This window comes from Mugil cephalus, chromosome 9, assembly GCF_022458985.1.
Source record: "Mugil cephalus isolate CIBA_MC_2020 chromosome 9, CIBA_Mcephalus_1.1, whole genome shotgun sequence".
NCBI classification, from domain to species: Eukaryota; Metazoa; Chordata; class Actinopteri; order Mugiliformes; family Mugilidae; genus Mugil; species Mugil cephalus.
In genome coordinates this window covers 10,893,537-10,913,170 of record NC_061778.1, presented here as the reverse complement: position 1 = coordinate 10,913,170, position 19,634 = coordinate 10,893,537, and the positions used below count along the sequence as shown (strand labels likewise).

General features: G+C 40.7%; 4 protein-coding genes across 4 annotated transcripts; all 4 read right to left on the bottom strand.

Annotated features, from left to right (window-relative positions):
* Positions 1-2,260: 2,260 nt before the first annotated feature.
* On the bottom strand, positions 2,261-7,078 carry LOC125013027 (P2Y purinoceptor 13-like). The gene is made up of 4 exons (XM_047593293.1): positions 6,820-7,078; positions 5,802-6,003; positions 5,328-5,717; positions 2,261-5,133 (listed from the first exon to the last, which is right to left on the bottom strand). Exons 2-4 carry the CDS (start codon positions 5,982-5,984, stop codon positions 4,666-4,668), a joined length of 1,041 nt encoding a protein of 346 aa, XP_047449249.1. The 5' UTR covers positions 5,985-6,003; positions 6,820-7,078; the 3' UTR covers positions 2,261-4,665.
* A 1,539-nt stretch (positions 7,079-8,617) lies between these two features.
* LOC125013839 (P2Y purinoceptor 13-like) lies at positions 8,618-9,738 on the bottom strand. Its single transcript, XM_047594744.1, has 2 exons — positions 9,711-9,738; positions 8,618-9,600 (listed from the first exon to the last, which is right to left on the bottom strand). The coding sequence occupies exons 1-2, from the start codon at positions 9,736-9,738 to the stop codon at positions 8,618-8,620; spliced, it is 1,011 nt and encodes a 336-aa protein (XP_047450700.1).
* Positions 9,739-11,794: 2,056 nt separating this feature from the next.
* LOC125014039 (P2Y purinoceptor 12-like) lies at positions 11,795-12,800 on the bottom strand. The gene has a single exon (XM_047595051.1). It carries the CDS (start codon positions 12,798-12,800, stop codon positions 11,811-11,813), a length of 990 nt encoding a protein of 329 aa, XP_047451007.1. The 3' UTR covers positions 11,795-11,810.
* A 1,649-nt stretch (positions 12,801-14,449) lies between these two features.
* Positions 14,450-16,693, bottom strand: LOC125013533 (P2Y purinoceptor 12-like). The gene is made up of 3 exons (XM_047594306.1): positions 16,557-16,693; positions 16,133-16,381; positions 14,450-15,798 (listed from the first exon to the last, which is right to left on the bottom strand). Exons 2-3 carry the CDS (start codon positions 16,370-16,372, stop codon positions 14,953-14,955), a joined length of 1,086 nt encoding a protein of 361 aa, XP_047450262.1. The 5' UTR covers positions 16,373-16,381; positions 16,557-16,693; the 3' UTR covers positions 14,450-14,952.
* Between the last annotated feature and the right edge of the window lie 2,941 nt (positions 16,694-19,634).

Sequence of the window (19,634 nt, the reverse complement as noted above, 5' to 3'; positions counted from 1 at the left end):
CCCGGCGGGCGCGTCACGTGGCGCTACGTTGGCGCGTGCCTGCCGAGAACGACGTTGCGGGAGCGCGCACAGCCACAGCGACGTCCCCGCAAGTGTCGTGTTCATCGGAGTTCAGCTGCACTCTGTCAGCAGCGACATACAATGAAATACAGACGTGTTTTATAACCGATTTATCTTTAGAAGTATTAAAATGTTACAAGGTTCCTTATTCGGTAATAACGAGTCAGACTCTGAATGTTGTTTGACGTTGAAAAGCTTATTTTGATGTTTTATAGTGAACAGATAAACAGGCTGCCAGTTGAGACATTTTAAAAACTAAATGCAATTACTTAAGGGAACATTGTGTACAACTGACAGAAAAATATTAGTGCTGTTTTCAAGTGGGGTTGTGCTTCACAAGAAAAGTTCATGCAAACACCCCATCTTGAGTTATGCATGACCTCCTAAGTGTGAATTCTTTCCATTATGCTTTTCTTCACAAGTCGTTATGCCTTTGTTGACGTTTTCAGAAATGACAAAGATGAACAGTAAGTGAACATATAGTAATTTAGTCAAATATTCATATATCCAACAGTCTCATCCTTTCATTATACCTTGCAATTTATCAGGTTGTTAGCTTGCTAAACTGTTAGCCTCCGTGACTCCTAGACACCAGCAGGTTTCCTAGCAGCAGTTTTTTTCATTTTGCGTACATGTATCGTCATGTTGTACACACGGCCTAGTAACCCAGAATGAACAAACTGAATGCTGGCTACAGAGGTCTTTCAGGTTTTTAAGTTCAAGTAGCAATGCCCCGTAGGTTCGCCTCATGGAGTTTGATAGGACTCTTGAAAAGTGGTTTTGAAAAAGTGAAAAGTGTTGCCATCTTGCAAGTGCCTGATTGATCTTAATTCGTGGTTAATTTTAGAACAGACAAAGCCGCGGAGCGGAAGGTCAAGAACTAGTGACCTGTTATGGCACTTCCTTAATTTGCATTTTTAAGCATAAATACAATCAAACAAGTGAGGTGCATAAGAATTAAGTCCCTGTATATGTGTTGTGAATGGGGAAATTAGCTTTATTATTTTTTGTAACTGTTTCTGAACCCAAGTTTAGGACTGGTAGCTTTTAAGAACTGAAACTGTGACTGAATCTGTTTCTTCTCTTTACTTCACCATAAAATGTCAACATTACTTCCGTAGTTCTTGCACATTTTTGGGTTCCAACCCTGAAATCATGTATTATCTATCTGAAATGTATGTTCCTCTTTAGCGTAAGTAAGGTATTTCCTGGTTTCATTTCGTTCAGTGAACATTTGAACAGTTGACGAATGTGTCACACTGACTTGTTTGACCTGCAGCTTATTTGTAAATATCTAATGAGCTGCCATTTCTCTGGGGCTTCTTGACATGAAGCATTGTTTAGCCTGCTGATTGGCACCATTCACATAAGGTTTCTGTGGCATACAAGCTGTACCACCACATAACCAGCGATAGGAGAGTGTCAGTACTTAGCTATTTGGCACTTTTTGGTTTTGTCGATAACCCGTGTCCGTGCATATGGAAAGGGCCACACTGTCTCCCGGGTTTATTTAATTTCCATGAATGCCATTTATAATTTTTCATAATTCGCTACTTGGGGTCATCTGTCAGAGGATTTAATCTGAGGGTGACGAGCTCTCCTACCGTCAGCACAGTGGCCGCGCTGTGGCTCATTAATTTCCTGCCCAAATATCAGGCTCTGTTGTGACTGGCAGAGGCTGAGATGGAGAGAGATCACATTTCATTACTACATTAATCAAACCAATGTGGATTACAAATCAGGGAGGAGGTACCATTAAGAAGCAGTTGAATCTCTTGAAACCTATCTTTGTGGTGCTGCAGTGTTAAAAAAATGTTAAGGCAGCCCCAAGCCGAGTTTAATATAGAACACATATAGTAGGCAGGGGGTCCCTACTTAATTTCTCCATCAGTTTGGGGTCCTTGGCCTGAAAAAACGTTGAAGACCCCTGATCTAGAGGACAAGCAGTTATAGAAAATTAGATTTTTTCTCTTCTTCATCAAAAATAAAAATCGTCGGACGGTGCTGCAGCATTGTGAAAGGCGTGGTGTACTTACCACCATATTGTTAAACCTTATTTACATTCACTATTTTCACACATCAGATCTCCAGCAGAGCAACATGAGCCTGTGGTTCCTTTTGGTCTGTTACTCAATGATTATCTAATCAGATAATAATCACCATTAGTGTTTGACGAAATCATAGTCATACCCATTTCAACCTCAGTCTAACTACTTGTATTTCACAAACACAATATACTATACACATAAATAACATTTATGCAACTAATACGTAAAGGTTCAAAGTGATACATAAGGAAAGAAAATAAATAAAAAAGAGATCAGTAAGCATGTATTTAATGATTACTTGCTACCTTGTATTTATTATAGCCTGTTCTTCGTGAGCTCTGCAGCAGTCCATAAAGATATGCGGTTGTGTTTTATGATCATTACAGAAGATAATGTGACATTTTTGTTGTCACACTATAGATACAATTATAACGAAACTACAGCTCTCACAGGAAGTCAGCTGTCTGAAATAAACTAGGCAGTATCATTGAGAGCCTTGAAATATCTGTAATTCTCTCCAGTACCATAAGAAAATGAAACATAAACATCACACATTTTAGTTAATCATCATTCTCACATTCCTTCGGTAATTCGGTATCTTACAGTGCATTTAGAACACCATCAGCTCTTTGTCTTAAGAGTACGCCAACATGACGCCAACATGGTGCTAATAAAAACTGTGACATTAAGCAATACTGCGTCACTGACTGGCAAAGTGTAAACATTTCCTTTCAGTATCGCGTGTGACCCTCTTATGCAGCAACTTTGTGGCAACCGTTGTCCTATGGCACTGCTTGTACCATATGCAACTATGAAATGTTGGTGGGTTTCTTGCTAACCTCAGGTACTTCCACATCAAGTCTGTTAGACTGTAGCCATCCCACATGACCTACTTTTGCTTGATATTAGAACGATAACATTGTCTGGTATAATGCAGAATTTTTTGACCGAGTTCCAGCACATAATACTTATACTACCGTGTTTCACAGATAGAAAACCGGATTTCATTTTTTTTTAACTCCATAGAAAACGCGTCTCTATTTTGGTCTCATTAATCTATTTCGATCCAAGCATCGGATCCAGTTTTTCAGTGGTCACGGTTAAGTTGCTGTTATTAACAATTTAAGCAATAACTTTACACAGGATAAATACATGTACTTGCTTTGCTTAGAAAAAAATTATCCACATAGCAAAAAAAAAAAAAAAAACCCTAACCCTAAACAATCGCAAACAGCACTACTTGTAAATAACAAAGTCCTTCAAAATAAATGCCTTTAATGAAACTGAAAGACAAGTGTTCTGGCCCTGGGCCAATTTTAACAAATCTGTCTTGTATATTTTGAAACCGTTCTTAAAATAAAATGACACTCTTTAAGAGTTGGTCTATTTTCACCTTCCACTGCTAATCCTGGAGGTTCACATAACTTGTCCGCTCACAGATACCGGATTAGATTTTCCTCATCATAAATAACCAACAACAATTCTCACGTCTCATTTGTTAAATAGGACTGTCTACTTTTAAGACTTCTGTAATCATGCCTTAAGTCGTTTCATTGCTCAGAAAAATTGCATGTTCTTATGACTCTGTGGCGGTGTTTGTCATGGCAGGCATTTAGATCTGTCAAAAAAGGGAATGTTTAGATGTCTTATTGATGAAAATTCCATTTGCACAGCCTCTTCTTGTGGTTTTTATATGACCTAGAAAGTGGAAGTGTTGGGCAAGACCCCTTCTCGCATGTTGTGATAGATGGCAGTGGCGTTCTCACCACTAACGGCTGACACTGTCCCTCGCGTGCCAACAGTGTCGCGTACACGACTTCAAATGTCTTAACCACTAACTGTTGTCAAAAATATCTATATTGGTCAGACTCAAAATCGTATGCATCAGTTTTAGTGGTCCTCAGTTCCGCATACATATCAGTCTAATTATATTTTCTCCCATGTCTTTGTCTTATAAATCCTCACTCTTTGAGTTGACCTGATAATTATTCTTGTATGCACTTTTTTGAAAATCAAAATATCACCATAATAGTGAACACTGTGCAACTCTTATAAGGAAAGAAAAAAAATCATATTATTATAATTAGCTTTTAAGTTGGTGTAAGCAGTGCCTGTTGCAGGCCTTTGTTTCACACTACCCACATCATTCAGTCCCTGCTCACTTGATAAGTGTTTACTCTGTCAGGATGCATAGTCTTTATCCAATGTTTTGTGAGGGGAAAGTGCAGTTTGAATGAGATTAGACAGCAGGAAGTATAAAGTGACAGTAAGCAAAATTACGGAAGTGCGTTAGATGACTTGGCAAACAGAAGGAGAGATGTGTTTGTTTAGCACTGTGCCACCACTGCATAAAACTTAATGATCACAGCAGTTACTTTTTTTCCTTTTTCACTACATTGTCCATTCATCAGCTTTTCACAACACAACGTACATTCAATTTTTACAGCCTTTGCTGTTAAGGTAATGGGTATTTACAAATACAGCTCTTTGACATTGTACCAATTCGTCTTGATCATTATAGTTATTAACTGCGTCCCATTGCTCATTGTCCAGTTTGTCACGGATTGTCGTTATATGACAGTTTGTTACTGTGAGGTATTTGTGACATCTCTACTTGGGTTGATGTTCCCGTTGGAGATTCCATGGCAGCAGGCATTCGCTTACGTCTGAGTGTGGCCGTCAGTCTTTTCCTGAATACCTTGCACAGGAAGACGTAAATAAGCGGGTCCAGGCATACATTGGTGGCCGACAGCCACAGGGTTGTTTCCTTGGCGACGTAGAGGGCGTTTTGTGCCCAACAGTGACTTGTCGTGCTCCGGGTCTGGGTCAGAGTGTAGGGAACGCGGGCAAAATGGAAAGGGGCAAAGCAGATAAAAAACACTCCCACCACCACAAACACCTTTGCCTTGGTTCTGCGACTGGCTGCCTGAGACCTGCTCTTTGACGCTTTGTATGACTCATAAACTTTCTTGCTGATGAATGTGTAGCAAACCACCATCAGGGCAAGAGTGCCCCAGAACACAACCTGGAAGTACACATGACAAAACAACATGAAGCAAGACTGGAAACTCTTCTTGACTTTCTCAAATTTTGAGATGTAGTTAAGTGACAGAAAGGTCAGTTGTAGTGTTAACATTTAAGCACCCCAGATTTCTTAGCTTAGCTGGAAACCCAGAAAGTACACATAACCACCAGGTCTGACTTCCCAAAACCTCTTACCTGACAGAAGTAGTTGAATCCTTCATGCCACTGCAAGCCCACTTTGCTCTTCATGGAGGTGCACTTCAGTCTGCCCCCGGAGAATTTTGGCGGTTGGTCACTCAGAATAACATTGGGAAGCGCCAAGAACAACATGACCACCCAAACAGTCGCGCTCAACACCTGACCAACACGGACGCGCTGCAGAGCGCACTTCCCAAAGGGCTTGACGATCTTCAGGTAGCGGTCCAGGCTAATGAGGCCCAGCAAGAGAATGCTGATGTACATGGTGATGTAGAAGAGCACGGCAGAGTATCGGCAGTAGAAGGCGCGTAGTTGCCAGGAGCCCACACCTGCATCACTTAGGACTCTCACAGGGATGGTCAGAGTCATCAGCAGGTCGGCCACCACCTGTGGTTGTAGGATCACAGGGTTGTTATTTGTGTGGCTGTCTTTGCTTGCTTCGGCGCGAGTGCAAAATGTAGAGTGACTTACCACATTTTTTAGAAAGACCACAAATGTCGAGGTGCTGGGGATGCTGAAGAAGATCCATGCAGCCAGGGAATTCAGAATCAGAGCAAATATGAAGAGGATACTGTACAAGCAGGGGAAAACCACCGCTGTCACACTGGTATCCCGAACACACTTGATGGAGGTGTTGGACAAGGTGTTGTTCATCTTCTAATTTTCGGTGGATCTATGACGGGATGAGGGACAGAGGACAAGGTCCTTAAAGAGCACTCTTTCCCATCCGGAGCTACTGGTTAGGGGTTAGGGTAAATTTAGGTGGTACGTGAAAATATTTGACAATTCATTTACAAGATGATACGAAATATTTGCGTTCATTTCATGAACCCATTATTAAACTGGATGATGCAGTGGATTGTTATGAATAGAGAATTTCAAGTAAAACATGATAAAAAGAAAGGAGATTTCTGTGGTAAAAAGGAGTTTCACTTCCTTTGCATTTGCTTTATGTTATTTATTATTTATTTATTTCGTATTAAAGGTAGGCAGAATATTAAGATTAAAATATTAAGAATATTAGAATATTAAGATTAAAAAAATAAACCTAATAGATAATATTTTTTAACATACTCAAGACGAGACAAAAAAGGTTGGGAACCACCGACGTAAAGGACCGGTTTTCTGTAAATACCATTTTCAGGAGCGTGCAAACACATTTTAATTAGATTTGTATGAATGTAGCTCAGCAGTTCAAATGCACACATAGACTTAATACATATTTACAGAGGTATCAAACCCCCCAGCTGTTCATTCTGTGCTCTTCTGTCTGACAGTACATCTGTGTGGTGTATGGTCAGGAAGAGGTGCTATGGAAACCAACGTCTATAAACGCTATCAAACTTTTCTCTGCCCTAGTTTGCATACTAATGTTAATTAGATCATTTGAAAATATTGTTACACAAATTCTGTCTTTGGGCTTGGTCTTAATTAAAAAAAAAAGAAAAGAGAAGAAAAAAAGCTTTTAAAGCTATTAATCGAGTCTTACCTTCTTTCTGTGCCTTTATCGTCTGTGACTGTGGGGCTTGGGAAGAATAATGAGCAGAGCAGGCAATAATTCGAAAAAAGGAAGTGAAATAAGCAATCCGATCTTTTTTCAAGAAAAAGTAAAGTTGAAACCGTCTTGGTGTTAATTCAGTTCTTTTATCAGTCAAGAACTACGGTTCTGTCCTGAGGTTCTCTGTCAGTGTTCCCTCACTCCTCTCGCTCTCACTCTCATGCTCTTGCTTTCTCTCTCTCTCTCTCTCTCTCTCTCTCTCTCTCTCTCACACACTTTCTCTCTCTCTCTCTCTCACACACTCTCTCTCTCTCTCTCACACTCTCTCTCTCTCTCTCTCACACACTCTCTCTCTCTCTCTCACACACACTCTCTCTCTCTCTCTCTCCCTCTCTCTCCTCTCTCTCTCTGTGTTTGTGTTTGATGCTCTTACAATGGGTGGTCTCTGGAGCTACTGTGTGGCTGTCTTGTCACAATCCCAATGAGTTTGCCAGTCTTCCTCCGGGTGAAAGACCCTTTCCTTCCTTGCTTCCTGTTCTAATTGTCTGCAGAGAGGCTTGTTCTGATCCGTGCCAGTCCCTCTGCCTCCGCTAGCTTGCGTCAGTTTCACTATAGCAAGCGGACGGGCAAACACCAAAGTCTTGGACTCATTTGTTGTTAACCCGCATTCAGAAACCCCACGCTCCTCCCTCGATCCTGCAAATGATTTATTCCACCTGTGACTGTCGGTCTTTTCTCATTGTCCTTTAAGGCAGACAAAAGCCTGTGGTTTTAGTGGGGACACTTTATCTATGTACTTTGCTACTGACATGGCACCACCATTAGTTCTGCGCGTGCATGTGTTTTCTGCTGCTTCACGTTTACGTTTTGTGACTGCAATACAACTAAAAATGAAAGAAATCATCAACCGAGCATCCGCCTCCACTCATTTTAAGTTTGCTTTTGAGTTCAATTCCCTTTAGTGCTTTAATGATAAAAATAGTGCATTCTGAGATCACGTATAATGACTTCCTGTGTGATTTTCCTTGGAGCCAGGAGAAGGAAATTTGTTTAGTACAAACCCCCAAATGAATGTTCGGCATCTGTTTGACAGTACACGACATGACAGGCTTTGAGTAGCCATTTCCTGACCAACAGAGACTGTAAGCGTCATTACAAGCTCCTTTTTTTTTCTTTTATTATCATTATGTCAAATAGATCACACTGTACTGAAAGAAAAACCCAAGACTGATTAGCAAAAAGCAAAGAATATTTAAGAAAACATGTTTGAATAAAATGTGTGGACTAAATGTAATTTAAACACTAGGCAGAATAATAAATAATATATATAAATAAAAAATAACAAACCACCAGAAAAATAATAATAGTAATAGTACATCTGAGCTGTTTTGGGCTTGTGACACATTCTTTCTTGACTATTTTTGAGATTGCGAGTATTAGCGTGCCACGAACCGACTGCTTTTGCACATCCGCAGAACTTCAATAAGATGTGACCCATTTTTACTGTGGCAAAGTTAACCAGCTTCATCATAACATATTTGCATCACAGTTTCATTTAGTCTCTCAATTAGTGCTCTGTTTGCCCTTTGATTTAAAATCTCATCTTATACTCCTGTTAAGTGGTTTCAAGCTATTAAAAGACACACTAAAAAAGTAACACAAAGTAAATAACATAATGTGGAACGACTAGATGAATCTACAGCAGATGTACAGACGTAAAAAATATGCTTCAATATCTGAGATGGGAGTGCAGCAAAGCGTTTTGCCGGTATTTCTGCTGTGGAGTTCTTCAGGCTTTGTTTCCTAAAACGGCCTTACATGACATCAAGGCATTTTTCATCATGGACAACAGTTTCTCCTTGAACTCTCGACACAGGAAGACGTAGATAAGTGGGTCCATGCAGACGTTTGTGGTGGCGAGCCAGAGGCTGAGCTCCTTCATGAACTTGCCCGCCACAAAGGAGCAGTCGGTGAAGGAAGAACTGCTGCTGACTTGCATGAAAGTGTACGGGATCCTGACGATGTGGTACGGCCCGAATGACACGAAAAATACGATGATAACCAGAAAGACGCGCAGTTTGACTTTCTGCTTCCCTTGGCTGTTGGTGCTACCGGAGTTTCTAAAAGACTGGATTACTTTGTTTGCGATGCAGATGTAGCAAACCACGATGATCACGCTGACAAACCAGAAGAAGGCGTTAAGAAAAATAACCGTGTGCTTATGGAATTTAAGTCCTACTGGTCCTTTGAGCAACATGCAAGTAGTGATTTTCGTCATGTTGACCACGGGTTTGTTGCTCAAAATGATATTGGGAAGGCCTGTGCATCCAAACAGTATCACCCACATTAAGCCTGATATCAGTTTGCTGACGGTCAAATTCTGACCAAACTTGCTGTGGGGCAAGAGGATCTTGAAGAAACGGTCTAGACTGATCAAGCCCAACAGCGCGATGGATGTGTACATCGTACTGTAGAAAAATACGCTGAAACAACGGCATGATAATATGACCATTTCGTTGGACACACCCGGTAAGTCAACCGCGGCTTTGATCAGTAGGTTCACGGTCATGATAACGTCAGCAGCTACTAGATTCTTCAGGTACACCACGAAGGTGGAGGTGGACTTAAGGTGCAGAGAGACCCAGGTTGCCACACCGTTGAGCAGCAGGGCTATGGGGAACATCGCAAAGAACATAGATGGCACAACGCGGGGGTCGTAAACGGCACACGGCGAGTCTTCCCGAGACGTCTGATTCGGAGTTGCCTCTCCGCCTGAGGAAACAGAGGACGCATTTCAGAACATGTGCGCTTTTTGTCTTGTGAATGTGGGCAGTATAATGATCTTTTTTTTTTTTCACTTTCATGTGAAATTCAGCTCTTACTCTCAAGCAGGTCGAACCATTCGTCCATTTTCTGCGGAGTTTATGATGTAGCCTAGGCAAAACAAAGGAAGCAGCGTATTGTCATTATATTATTTGATACGTACAAGTTTAAATACAGTTACTGTATCATCAGATTAGTTCACAATCAATTTTTCCATTTTACATAAATGACATCTTCCAATACCTGAAAAAAAAATGGAAAGTCTTGGCTTCCTTGTGGCAGGAAATTCGATTTTCTTCCAAACTACCTAAATAATCTATATTTATGTAAACTCTCTGCTTAAAAGTTTGAATAGATCATTATTACTCAGAAAAAAGATTCAAATTCTTAAAGCACTAAAGTAAAATTTCTCATAAGTTTTGCTTCCATAATCTAAACTGTAGTGCATTAGTATAGTTTATTTTAATAGATACTAACAGATGTGCATTGATTTGGACTTTTCAAATGAATACATTTCAATGTTTGCCCAGGTGTGAGCATTTGTAGTGACTCTATAGAAAACATGCCATCATATCAGACGCTTTAAGAGAAACAAATCAGAAACATATTAAAGAGATAACTCTACATCATGAACTACTGATGATAATACGGTTTCAACTTACTGTTTCTGTTTGCTTGTTTTTCGCTCTTCTCACACACAAAGCAGCAACCTGTGTGACGATGCACGGGCACGGCAGGTCCTTAAAAAAACGCCGTTGATTTCCCTAGCAAACAAATCAATGCTGCAGCTGTGATAAGACCGGCAGTTTATCAGAGCGTATGCAAAAGTAAGAAGAAGGAAAAAAAAAAAAAAAAAAATGTGCCAAAGGAAAACCAGACATCCAGTACGTTCTGTAAACCAAATTAGAACAGAGGAGCTGAGCCGGGCAGAGGGTTTGGCACGGCGGCAGTCTGTGTTTTCAGTAGCCCTTCATCTGTCACTAATTCTGGCTCACCTAGACGATGTCAGTCATATTCGGACAAGAAAGCTCAAAGCTCAACTCCGCGTGATTTATGAGTTATTAGCAGAGCGCGTGTTCCATTAGGTCTGAGCACTATTTAGAAAGCTACATAAACACACAAAAATGTCCATCATTCATCATTTTGTGACGTTTATTGCCGGTTAGAAGAAATGTGCTTTGCTTTACTTTGACAACTATGGAATAAACTAAAAGATGATCTATCTATCTATCTATCTATCTATCTATCTATCTATCTATCTATCTATCTATCTATCTATCTATCTATCTATCTATCTAAATGATGCCTTTCACCTAAAAGCATTCTTCCTCTAAGTTTTTCCCTCTTCAGCATTTTTGTTGCATGTGACTGAGCTGTTCACTGCAATGGGAAGATGACTGGCATCACGTGACTCACGTGAATCACAAAGTGACACAGCTTTCCCTGGATATTATTGTCCTTCTAAGAAAAGGAGACTATAAAGAATACATTCAAATAAAGGACATTACATTTGGGTACAGGATTTTTGTAATGGACAAAAGACAGTGTCTTTTAAAACAGTTCACAGTCAATAAAACAGTGTTTTGAGGATGTAAAGCGTTCATTTTACAATATTTTATTATTATGTTATAATTTACATTTGCATTCGCATTCAAATCTGTTCCTATTACTATTCCCATTGTGCGGCTCCAACCCTGTATTACAAAGCGAAAATTAAATTTACTTAAATAAATCTCGCAATACAAATCAAAACAAAGCGTGTTAGAGGTAAGAGAGACTGAAATAACATTCCTGCTTTTCTTTGATACTCGGCCACTGAGATTTACCGAGGCCTGGATTTGAATTTTCAAATGGTGGAGGTGGTTTTATATTTACACGATACAAAAAATACATTTGCATGTCGTATTGGTAATGTTCATCAAGCTGTTCATTGTGTCTGCACCTCGTTTCTGTTAGTGTATCTTAAATCTCTACTGGTGCTATTCCTCTGTAAGCCACTAGAGGGGGGCACAACACAGATGAACAGTTACTGTCAGACTGCTAAGCTTTTCTTGCTTCCTAACATATTTGTTTGTGTTTTTCCATAAACAACAACAGCCTTAAGTCACGCTAGGTATTTCTAACTTCCTCAAAGTTTATATTTTAATGATTTTTTTTTCCTACTGTGAACTCTCTTCTTTGTCCTCAGAAAATAACCCAACACAGCTACCGCTGCCTTTCATCAGGTCAACAAATTTGTCCCTGAACTCCCTGCACAGGTAGATGTAGAGCCAAGGGTCCAGGCAGGCATTGGTGGAGGAGAGCCATACGTTTAAATCATAGACTACCTCCACCCATGTCTGAGTGCACATGGTAACCCCGTAGATTTTATTCAGCATGAAAGGAATGCGCATCAGGTGCAGGGGCACAAAACAAACACAAAAAACAACAAGTATCAAGAAGACCCGTAATTTGGTTTTCTTCTTTCCCCGGCTGTTGTTGCTCCCGGAGTTCCTGAAGGACCGCAGGACTTTCACGGTGATGCAGATGTAGCAAAACACAATCAGCATGCTGACGAGCCAGAAAAGAGTCTCCATGAAAAAAACCACGAACTTGTGAAGACTCAAACCAGCTGGACTCTTCATGGCCATGCAAAAATCGTCTGATGCGTTAGCGGGGTCCCGGTCAGTTAGAACGACGGTCGGGATGGCCGTGCCGCCGAACAGCACAACCCAAACCGAGGTGGACGTCACTACGCTGAACGTGACGCTCTGCCCCAGTGCCTTCCCACGCGGCCGGACGATTTTGAAGAAGCGGTCCAGGCTGATGAGACCCATTAATGTGATGCTTGTGTACATGCAGCAGAAGAAAACGACGTTGTTGTAGCGGCAGGCGAAGGCCCTTAGCTCAGCTGATGCTCCGGGAAGCCTGCTGGCTGCCAGCGAAGGGAGCGTCAGTGTCATGATCAGGTCAGCGCCCACCAGGTTTTTAAGATACACTATGAAGGTAGTGGTGGACCGTAGGTGCAAAGACACCCACGCCGCCACCCCGTTGAGGAACAATGCGACGGGGAACAAGATGAAGTAGAGGTATGACACAGCTACATATGAGGTCTCAAGGCTGGCGGAAGAGGCACAGTCTGAGGAGAGGTGTGATGTATTGTTTGACATCACTGGGATCTGGGGAAAAAAAAAACACACAAACCGCAAACATCACTAGACTAGACATATAATCGGTTTTGAATGGATGCGAAGATCAGGGCTGAGAATCGGGACGCACCGACACCGAGGCCTACTACTGCTCTATATTTTTCCAGCTTGCCCAGTTGGAGCTGATTTGCATTTTTCATTAGTTCAGAGGACATTTGTTACTCAGGGTTTGTTTTTTGAAAGCTCAACCAGAGCATTTGAATGCATCCTGACTGCTGAACCCGATACTTTTGACGCAGAAAGATGGACATTATGTAATTGTCGGTTTGGTTTTCACCTTACTGAATAGTAATAATAATAAAAAAAAAAAGGCATCTCATATGGACACATTGAAATCACTGCACCCAGCAGAAGTTTTTCGCCACAATACACCTGTCTCTTTTGTCTCGGGCCTTTGATTATTTGATGGAATAAAGAAATGTCTCACAAACATTTGCATTTTCACTATAAGGTCTAATTACCTAAACTTATTAAAGCCCATATTGATCATCTGAGCAGAAGAGGCAAAAGGGAAGCCATTAGTGTGGGGTGAGTAGCCATTATAATAATATTCTACCAGGCAACCCGAGAGAGAGCACCATTAGATAGGGAATTACAGCATTCCTTGGCAACCAAATAGTGCAATAAAACGCAGCTTGCTAGCATCCCCAAAACAGCTGTAAAGGTAATTGGGATGAAAGAATACAAGCCCAAAGAGAGTCTGAGCGAGCAGACACTCGGGCGTGCAACATCCCTTCTGCTCTGGACACGAACTTTAGGGCAGAAATGTGAATTTCAAACTGTTTAAGGTATCTTTTCATTTATTTATTTATTTTATGTATTTTTTTACAGAATCCCATAAGTTGCTGAGCAGTAAAGCAACAGGCAGTATTCACCGAGGTGATCACACAATAGATCACAGCTCGTGTTTAACAAAACTAAATGTTGTCAGTGACCAGACCAGATTCTCAGTCACAGACATGCACAGAAACAGCTGGAGCTATTACAAAAAAAACCTGCTGATGTGTTACTGACGTTCTTTATATGCGCTCTTTCATCTAACCGAGCAGTAATAGTTTGATCACTTTAATGACTGACTGACTTGCTTTGTTTAAGAAAGTTCATGAAAAAACAAAACAACAATATTAAGCCACTCACCTGTGAGAATGTCCACCACTGTGCGACCTTAGAACAAAATTACTAGTCTTCGTCAGCCTCTTCAACCAGACAGATGCAAATCTACAGTTTATGTACATATGTGCACGGGAAGAGGGGATTCAAATGACACCTGTCGCGGTAAGCTTTGTGCTTTAAGGCTGCGGTGAAGAAAATAATGGTTGCTTTAATTCCGCTCCCACCTTGGTTGCCTTTCAGGGCGCCCTTGATTTTCCTATTTTCTATAAGAGGCATTTCAATTTAAAACGTGAAAAATCTGATCTTTTTTGCTGCTTTTGCTCTGAAAAGCAAGTGTTGTGGCTGGGAGAGTGAAGGAGGATTTACATTTCTGTAAAGTGTTATGGAGGTGTAACTGAAACAGAAAGAAGGATGCATATTTGGAAAACCCCTATTATGTGCATGTTAAATGCTTTATCCAAGTGGTATATCCACGGGCTTGAAAATATGAACATGCATCATAATAACATCACAGTTTATTGACAGAGAGAAATGAGAGTAATATTTTTTTTTTTTTTTTCCAAAAAAGCGTGGATGTCCATGACATTTTCAATATTAGTGATTGTGAGAATATAGAAGAGAAACTTCAACACAAAAACAACTGTTTTGTTTTTAACAGCAATAGAGAACAGAAAGAAGAACAACAAAAATGGGTCAGTTATTTGGGCGTGAAATCCAAAAAGCAGACATCAGCATTTGTGTTTATCAGCTTTAGTGTCTTTTAGTGGCATTGTACTGGTTTCCATAGACAACATAAAATAAGCTGCTCGCTGTACATTACAATGCTGAATGTGCAGGTTTTTAAATGTCTGGTATTATTAAGTTTGTGACATAACATACGTACTGCAGCATAAATGCTTCACTTCTCTATTCAGCGAAGGTCAGAAGGCCAAAGTTGATTCATCCCATTCTTGGCAGCTGGATGTCATGATTACATAAACCTCTCTTATGTCCAGTAGTTTTACGTACAGTCAGAGGAGTCTCTTGGAGGAGTGCTGCCCGTATCTGTGTCTGACCCCCTCCCTGTCAGCCAGCTGCAGGTACCAGGCGACAGCTTCAGCGTCTTGAACAGAGTCATCCGGAAGGACTTACACAGGAAGAAGTAGATGAGAGGGTCCAGGAGAGAGTTTAGGGACGACAGAAACAGCGTGCTTTCCTTTAGCTGAAAGAAGAACAGCTTGAGTTCGCAATCAAAGAGAACGCCTCGGGTCTGACTCAGGGTGTACGGCACTCGCGCAAAGTGAAATGGCACAAAGCACACGAAGAACACAGCCAGAACCAGGAATACATTTGCATTCATTTGTCTTTTGGACTGGTTAGCGTTCCGAGTTGATCTGCCGCTCGGTGCTCGAGATATGGGCCCTCCGGTGCTGTGGGCCATGGTGCGGGTGTAGGATTTGTACAGCTCTTTGGTGATGAGAGTGTAGCATATCACCACGGTCACAAGGTTGCCCCAGAAAATCACTTGACAGACATAGTTTACCACCTCGTGCCAGAAGAGCCCGGCCGCTGTCTTCAGCTCGCTGCACTTGAAGTAATGCGAAGTTGGGATTTTACTTGTTAGGATCACGTTGGGCAGACAGAGAATCAGCAGGAAGGTCCACATGCCTCCGGAGAGGAGTTTGCGACGGGCCAGGCGAGTAGAGTTGGTCCCCCTGAAGGGCTTGAGGGTCTTCCTGCAGCGATCGATGCTAATGAGGCCGAAGAAGAGGATGCTGATGTACATGGTGAGGTAAAACAGCACTGAGGAAACCCGACACACGAATATTCGTAGGCCGGTGGAAGCCATGTTGGAGTCTGACAGCACCTGCAGAGACATAAGTTCAGTTTTACTCAAAAGGTGGACTCTTCCAATGAAATAACCCACAAAACCGGAGTTCGCTCTTCTCACTCAGGACACATTTAGTCACCACTTATACACATTATATAGCGTTTTAAGAAAAAAACATATCTTATATTAATTATTATTTTATATTAATCATGTAGTAACACAAGTCTCTGAGTCAAAACAAATTTTTGAAAACTTAAATCATTGAAATGGCAAAAAAAGTCTTATATTACTGACAAATAACAAAAACAATGATGTAAACGTATTCATTAAGAGCTTTTAGCTGTTCACTTTAATGCGAGTGTTGGCACACCTTAAAAGGGAATGTGAAGGTCATGATGACATCCGCGACCACGATATTCTTCAGGTATATAATGAAGTGAGACCGCGAGGGGATGCGAAAAAACACCCACACCGCCACGCCGTTGAGCGTCATCCCCAGGAGGAAGAGAAAGGAGTAGAGAACAGGAAAAACCACCGTCTTCAAAACGTTGTCTCTGGAGCATGAGCTACGATTGCCAGGGAGCGGGGGCCAGGTTGTGTTTCTCTCCATGTGTACAGCCTGAAAGAAGCAAATAAAATAAATTCAAGAAAAGATTCTCAGAGTCACTAAAAAAAGAAAAAAAAAAAGAAAAAGAAATCTGATATTTCTGTTAAAAATGTAACATATCAACATGTGTTAAAGAAAAAAGAAGAAAAAAGAGAAAATATATACTGTATATATTTTTGTAACTGACCTGGTAATTTTTTTTTTGATGTAGGTCAGGGCAGATGCCTTTGGGTTTATTGGTCCCTCTCTCTTCAGTGTTCTGTACAAAGATTATCTGGTTCTTGCTTGTTCCAGTCAATTTCAATGTTTTAATGTGTGTGTGGGCGTGTGTGTGTGTGTGTGTGTGTGTGTGTGTGTGTGTGTATAAGGGTGCTATGTAAGGCACAGGAAGACTTTCTCATGACTTCTCCTTTCTCTTTCCTGTCACAAGGAAAGGCTGCAAAGAGCATTTGTAGATTATCTGTTTTAACAGACCATTTCAATTCACTTTATTGATTGTCCCTCGAGGAAAAACACACACAAAATGTCACCAGCGGGGTTATTGTGACACGTTTTCAAGTTTGCATGAAGTTGTAAGATGCTGTAAAACTGTTTTGTTTAATTTGTTCTCATTTCCTCCTCTTTGGTAACAGTTAGCATGGCTTTGGGTTTTTTTGGTTTTTTTTCAATAGAAGTGTGTGGTAACCTGTAAATGGATAAATGCATCACAATCGAAACCCTTCACAAGGGTGTGGTAACATCCTTAAAAAAAAAAAAAAAACAGAAATAGATATGGTTGGTTAATTGTGCAGGGTATAAGCTGCATCCACAACAACTCATAATATACAGTGCATCTTAAATTTTTTGATTCAATAAGTTCATGCTCCTTTAAAAACAAACAGCTTGGAAGCATGTGGTAGTAGTAGTACCCTCTGTTCTGTCGTATAAAAATATCAGACCGTTTGGCATCTGCTTCAACAATATAAAAGTTTCCCACTGCTCATAGTTCCAGTTTAAAAACTTGAACTCAGTGCCTTCATGGCTCACTTTGTTTGAAAGGTCGTATCCATAGGTCGGAAAGCAATGTTCCACGATGTTTAACAGAATCAGAATCCTTTTTATTGTCTTGCACACATAAGGAATTTGCCTTGGTATACAGCTGCATATCAAAGGCCATAAACACAGAAAGAGAAGATAAAAATATGAAAGTACTTTGAGACATTAAAATAAAATAAAAACGAGAACAAATGTGTTCTTATTGTATGTTGTTATTTAAATGTTTTCACCCTCTGATGAGGAAACTTCCCCTTCTGCAATAATGAAGCAGAGCATCGTGGGTACAAAGGTCTACTGAAAGAAAACTCATGACAACTACCAATAAATAATAAGGAAACTAAGCTAAATTTAAAAAAAAAATAAAGGAAAAAAGGAATTTACTCTCAGTAGGCTGTGAAGAGAAATGGGTAGTTAGTACTGAGTCTAGATTATGCCACAGACATATTTGAATTAGAATACCCTCACAATGAAGAGCTTAAAAGTTAAAAGAGTACACAAATGCACAGTGATAAGGAATAGATTTAGCAAATTACACAAAGCAAGTATTATTTAACGGCATCCTATTGTAATTCTTGTGTTAAAGGACCAGCGTGCAAGATTTTTTGGCCTCTAATGATGAGATTGCAACCAGCTTGCAAAATGCTCTCCCTCATCCATGCCTTTCCATGTAGGGAGGTGAATCTACAATGAAAAAAAAAAAAAAAAAAAAAAAACAACAAAAAATAAGTGAATAAGGCATACCAACTCATAGCATGCATTTGTACAGAGCTGTGTTCGCTCATTGACGGCACCAAGTCTTGCAAAGTTCTAGTTACTGATTATTACCCAGTATGATATTTCCTGTATGCGACTATATTGAGGAGATGACCAGAACTACCACATAAACCACATAAAGTCCCACTCTTCCCTTTTGTTTCTTTTTCATGTCATGTTTACTGTATATTATAGCTGCGGTGTGGAATTCTTAAGTAACTGGGAAACACTTCAGCGGTCACCTGATCCCGACCACCGTCTGCCCTAAATTCACTTGAATGCCATCCATTAGCGTGTAAGTGCTGCAACTTCCTGTGTCTGGGACAATCTTGCCATCAGCAGTACTCATTTCCTATTAAACACTTTTAACACTTGTGAAAATGTCTGTGCGCACATATAGTGGTTGTATAGGTCAACCTAAACTTTTTCATTGGAACTATAGTATATGAGGTTAGTTTTCCGATCCGACATTCTTACCGTCGCCCAGTCATGTTTCCTACAGCTGTGATCTCCGCGCATCTGACTCTGATCAGGAGTGAATCAAGCATGGATTCTCTTGGAGAGGACTCAGCCCTAACATGTGCTACTTTTCAGATTTACACTAGCCTATCTGAGATTTTTATTATTTAGTCACCTTCCCATTTTTCAGCTTTGGTTTCTTTCGCTTCTATGCCTCATTAAAAGTCTTGAGTTTCAACTTAGGCCTGGCACACAGCATGCTGGTCAAAAGATCCCCCATTTTCTCATCTCATCTTCTATTACTGATTGTCAGGCAACCAAACAGACAACCATTCACACATGCACACCTACCGCCAATTTAACCTAACAAGCATGGGTTTGGATGGTAGAAGGAAGATGGAGAGAACCCATGCAGACACAGGGAGAACATGCAAACACCACACAGAAAGTCCCGAACCCGGACTCTATGTGTCCTGTTTTTAATCTTATCTCGTTTATTTATGTTTCACATTTCTATGAATCATTTAAACAGAGGCATAATTGAAATAGTATGTGAATGTACATTTGCAGCCGTGCGTGCAAACACAGGCAGAGTTGCACAATGTTCACACTGTAATCCTCGTCAGCTCCCGCTCAGACAGGCCGGAAAAAAAGGACTGAGGATCGGAAATTCAAGGGTGTAACATGAGATTTGACTAAATTTCCATTTTAACCCCTCTGAGTCACGTGCCTTCCCCCCTCACCGCTTGCCTCACCTCTCATGTCACCCATTGGCCTTTGAGTCACCACTTTCCACTGTCTGCCAGTTACCAGACCAAGAGTCCACTTAAACACAGCTACTGTTTTGGAGTAGGTATTCCCTTTTTAACCCTGTGGGAATAATGAAGTTGAAAATAGATGGAGGGAAAAGCTCCTGTCTGTGCAGTATCACCTTTAACAGGCTTGCTTTGGGCAGAAACAGCCTTTACGCTTACATGGGCTTTTGGGGGGAGCTATGTGAATGGGGTATATATGAGGT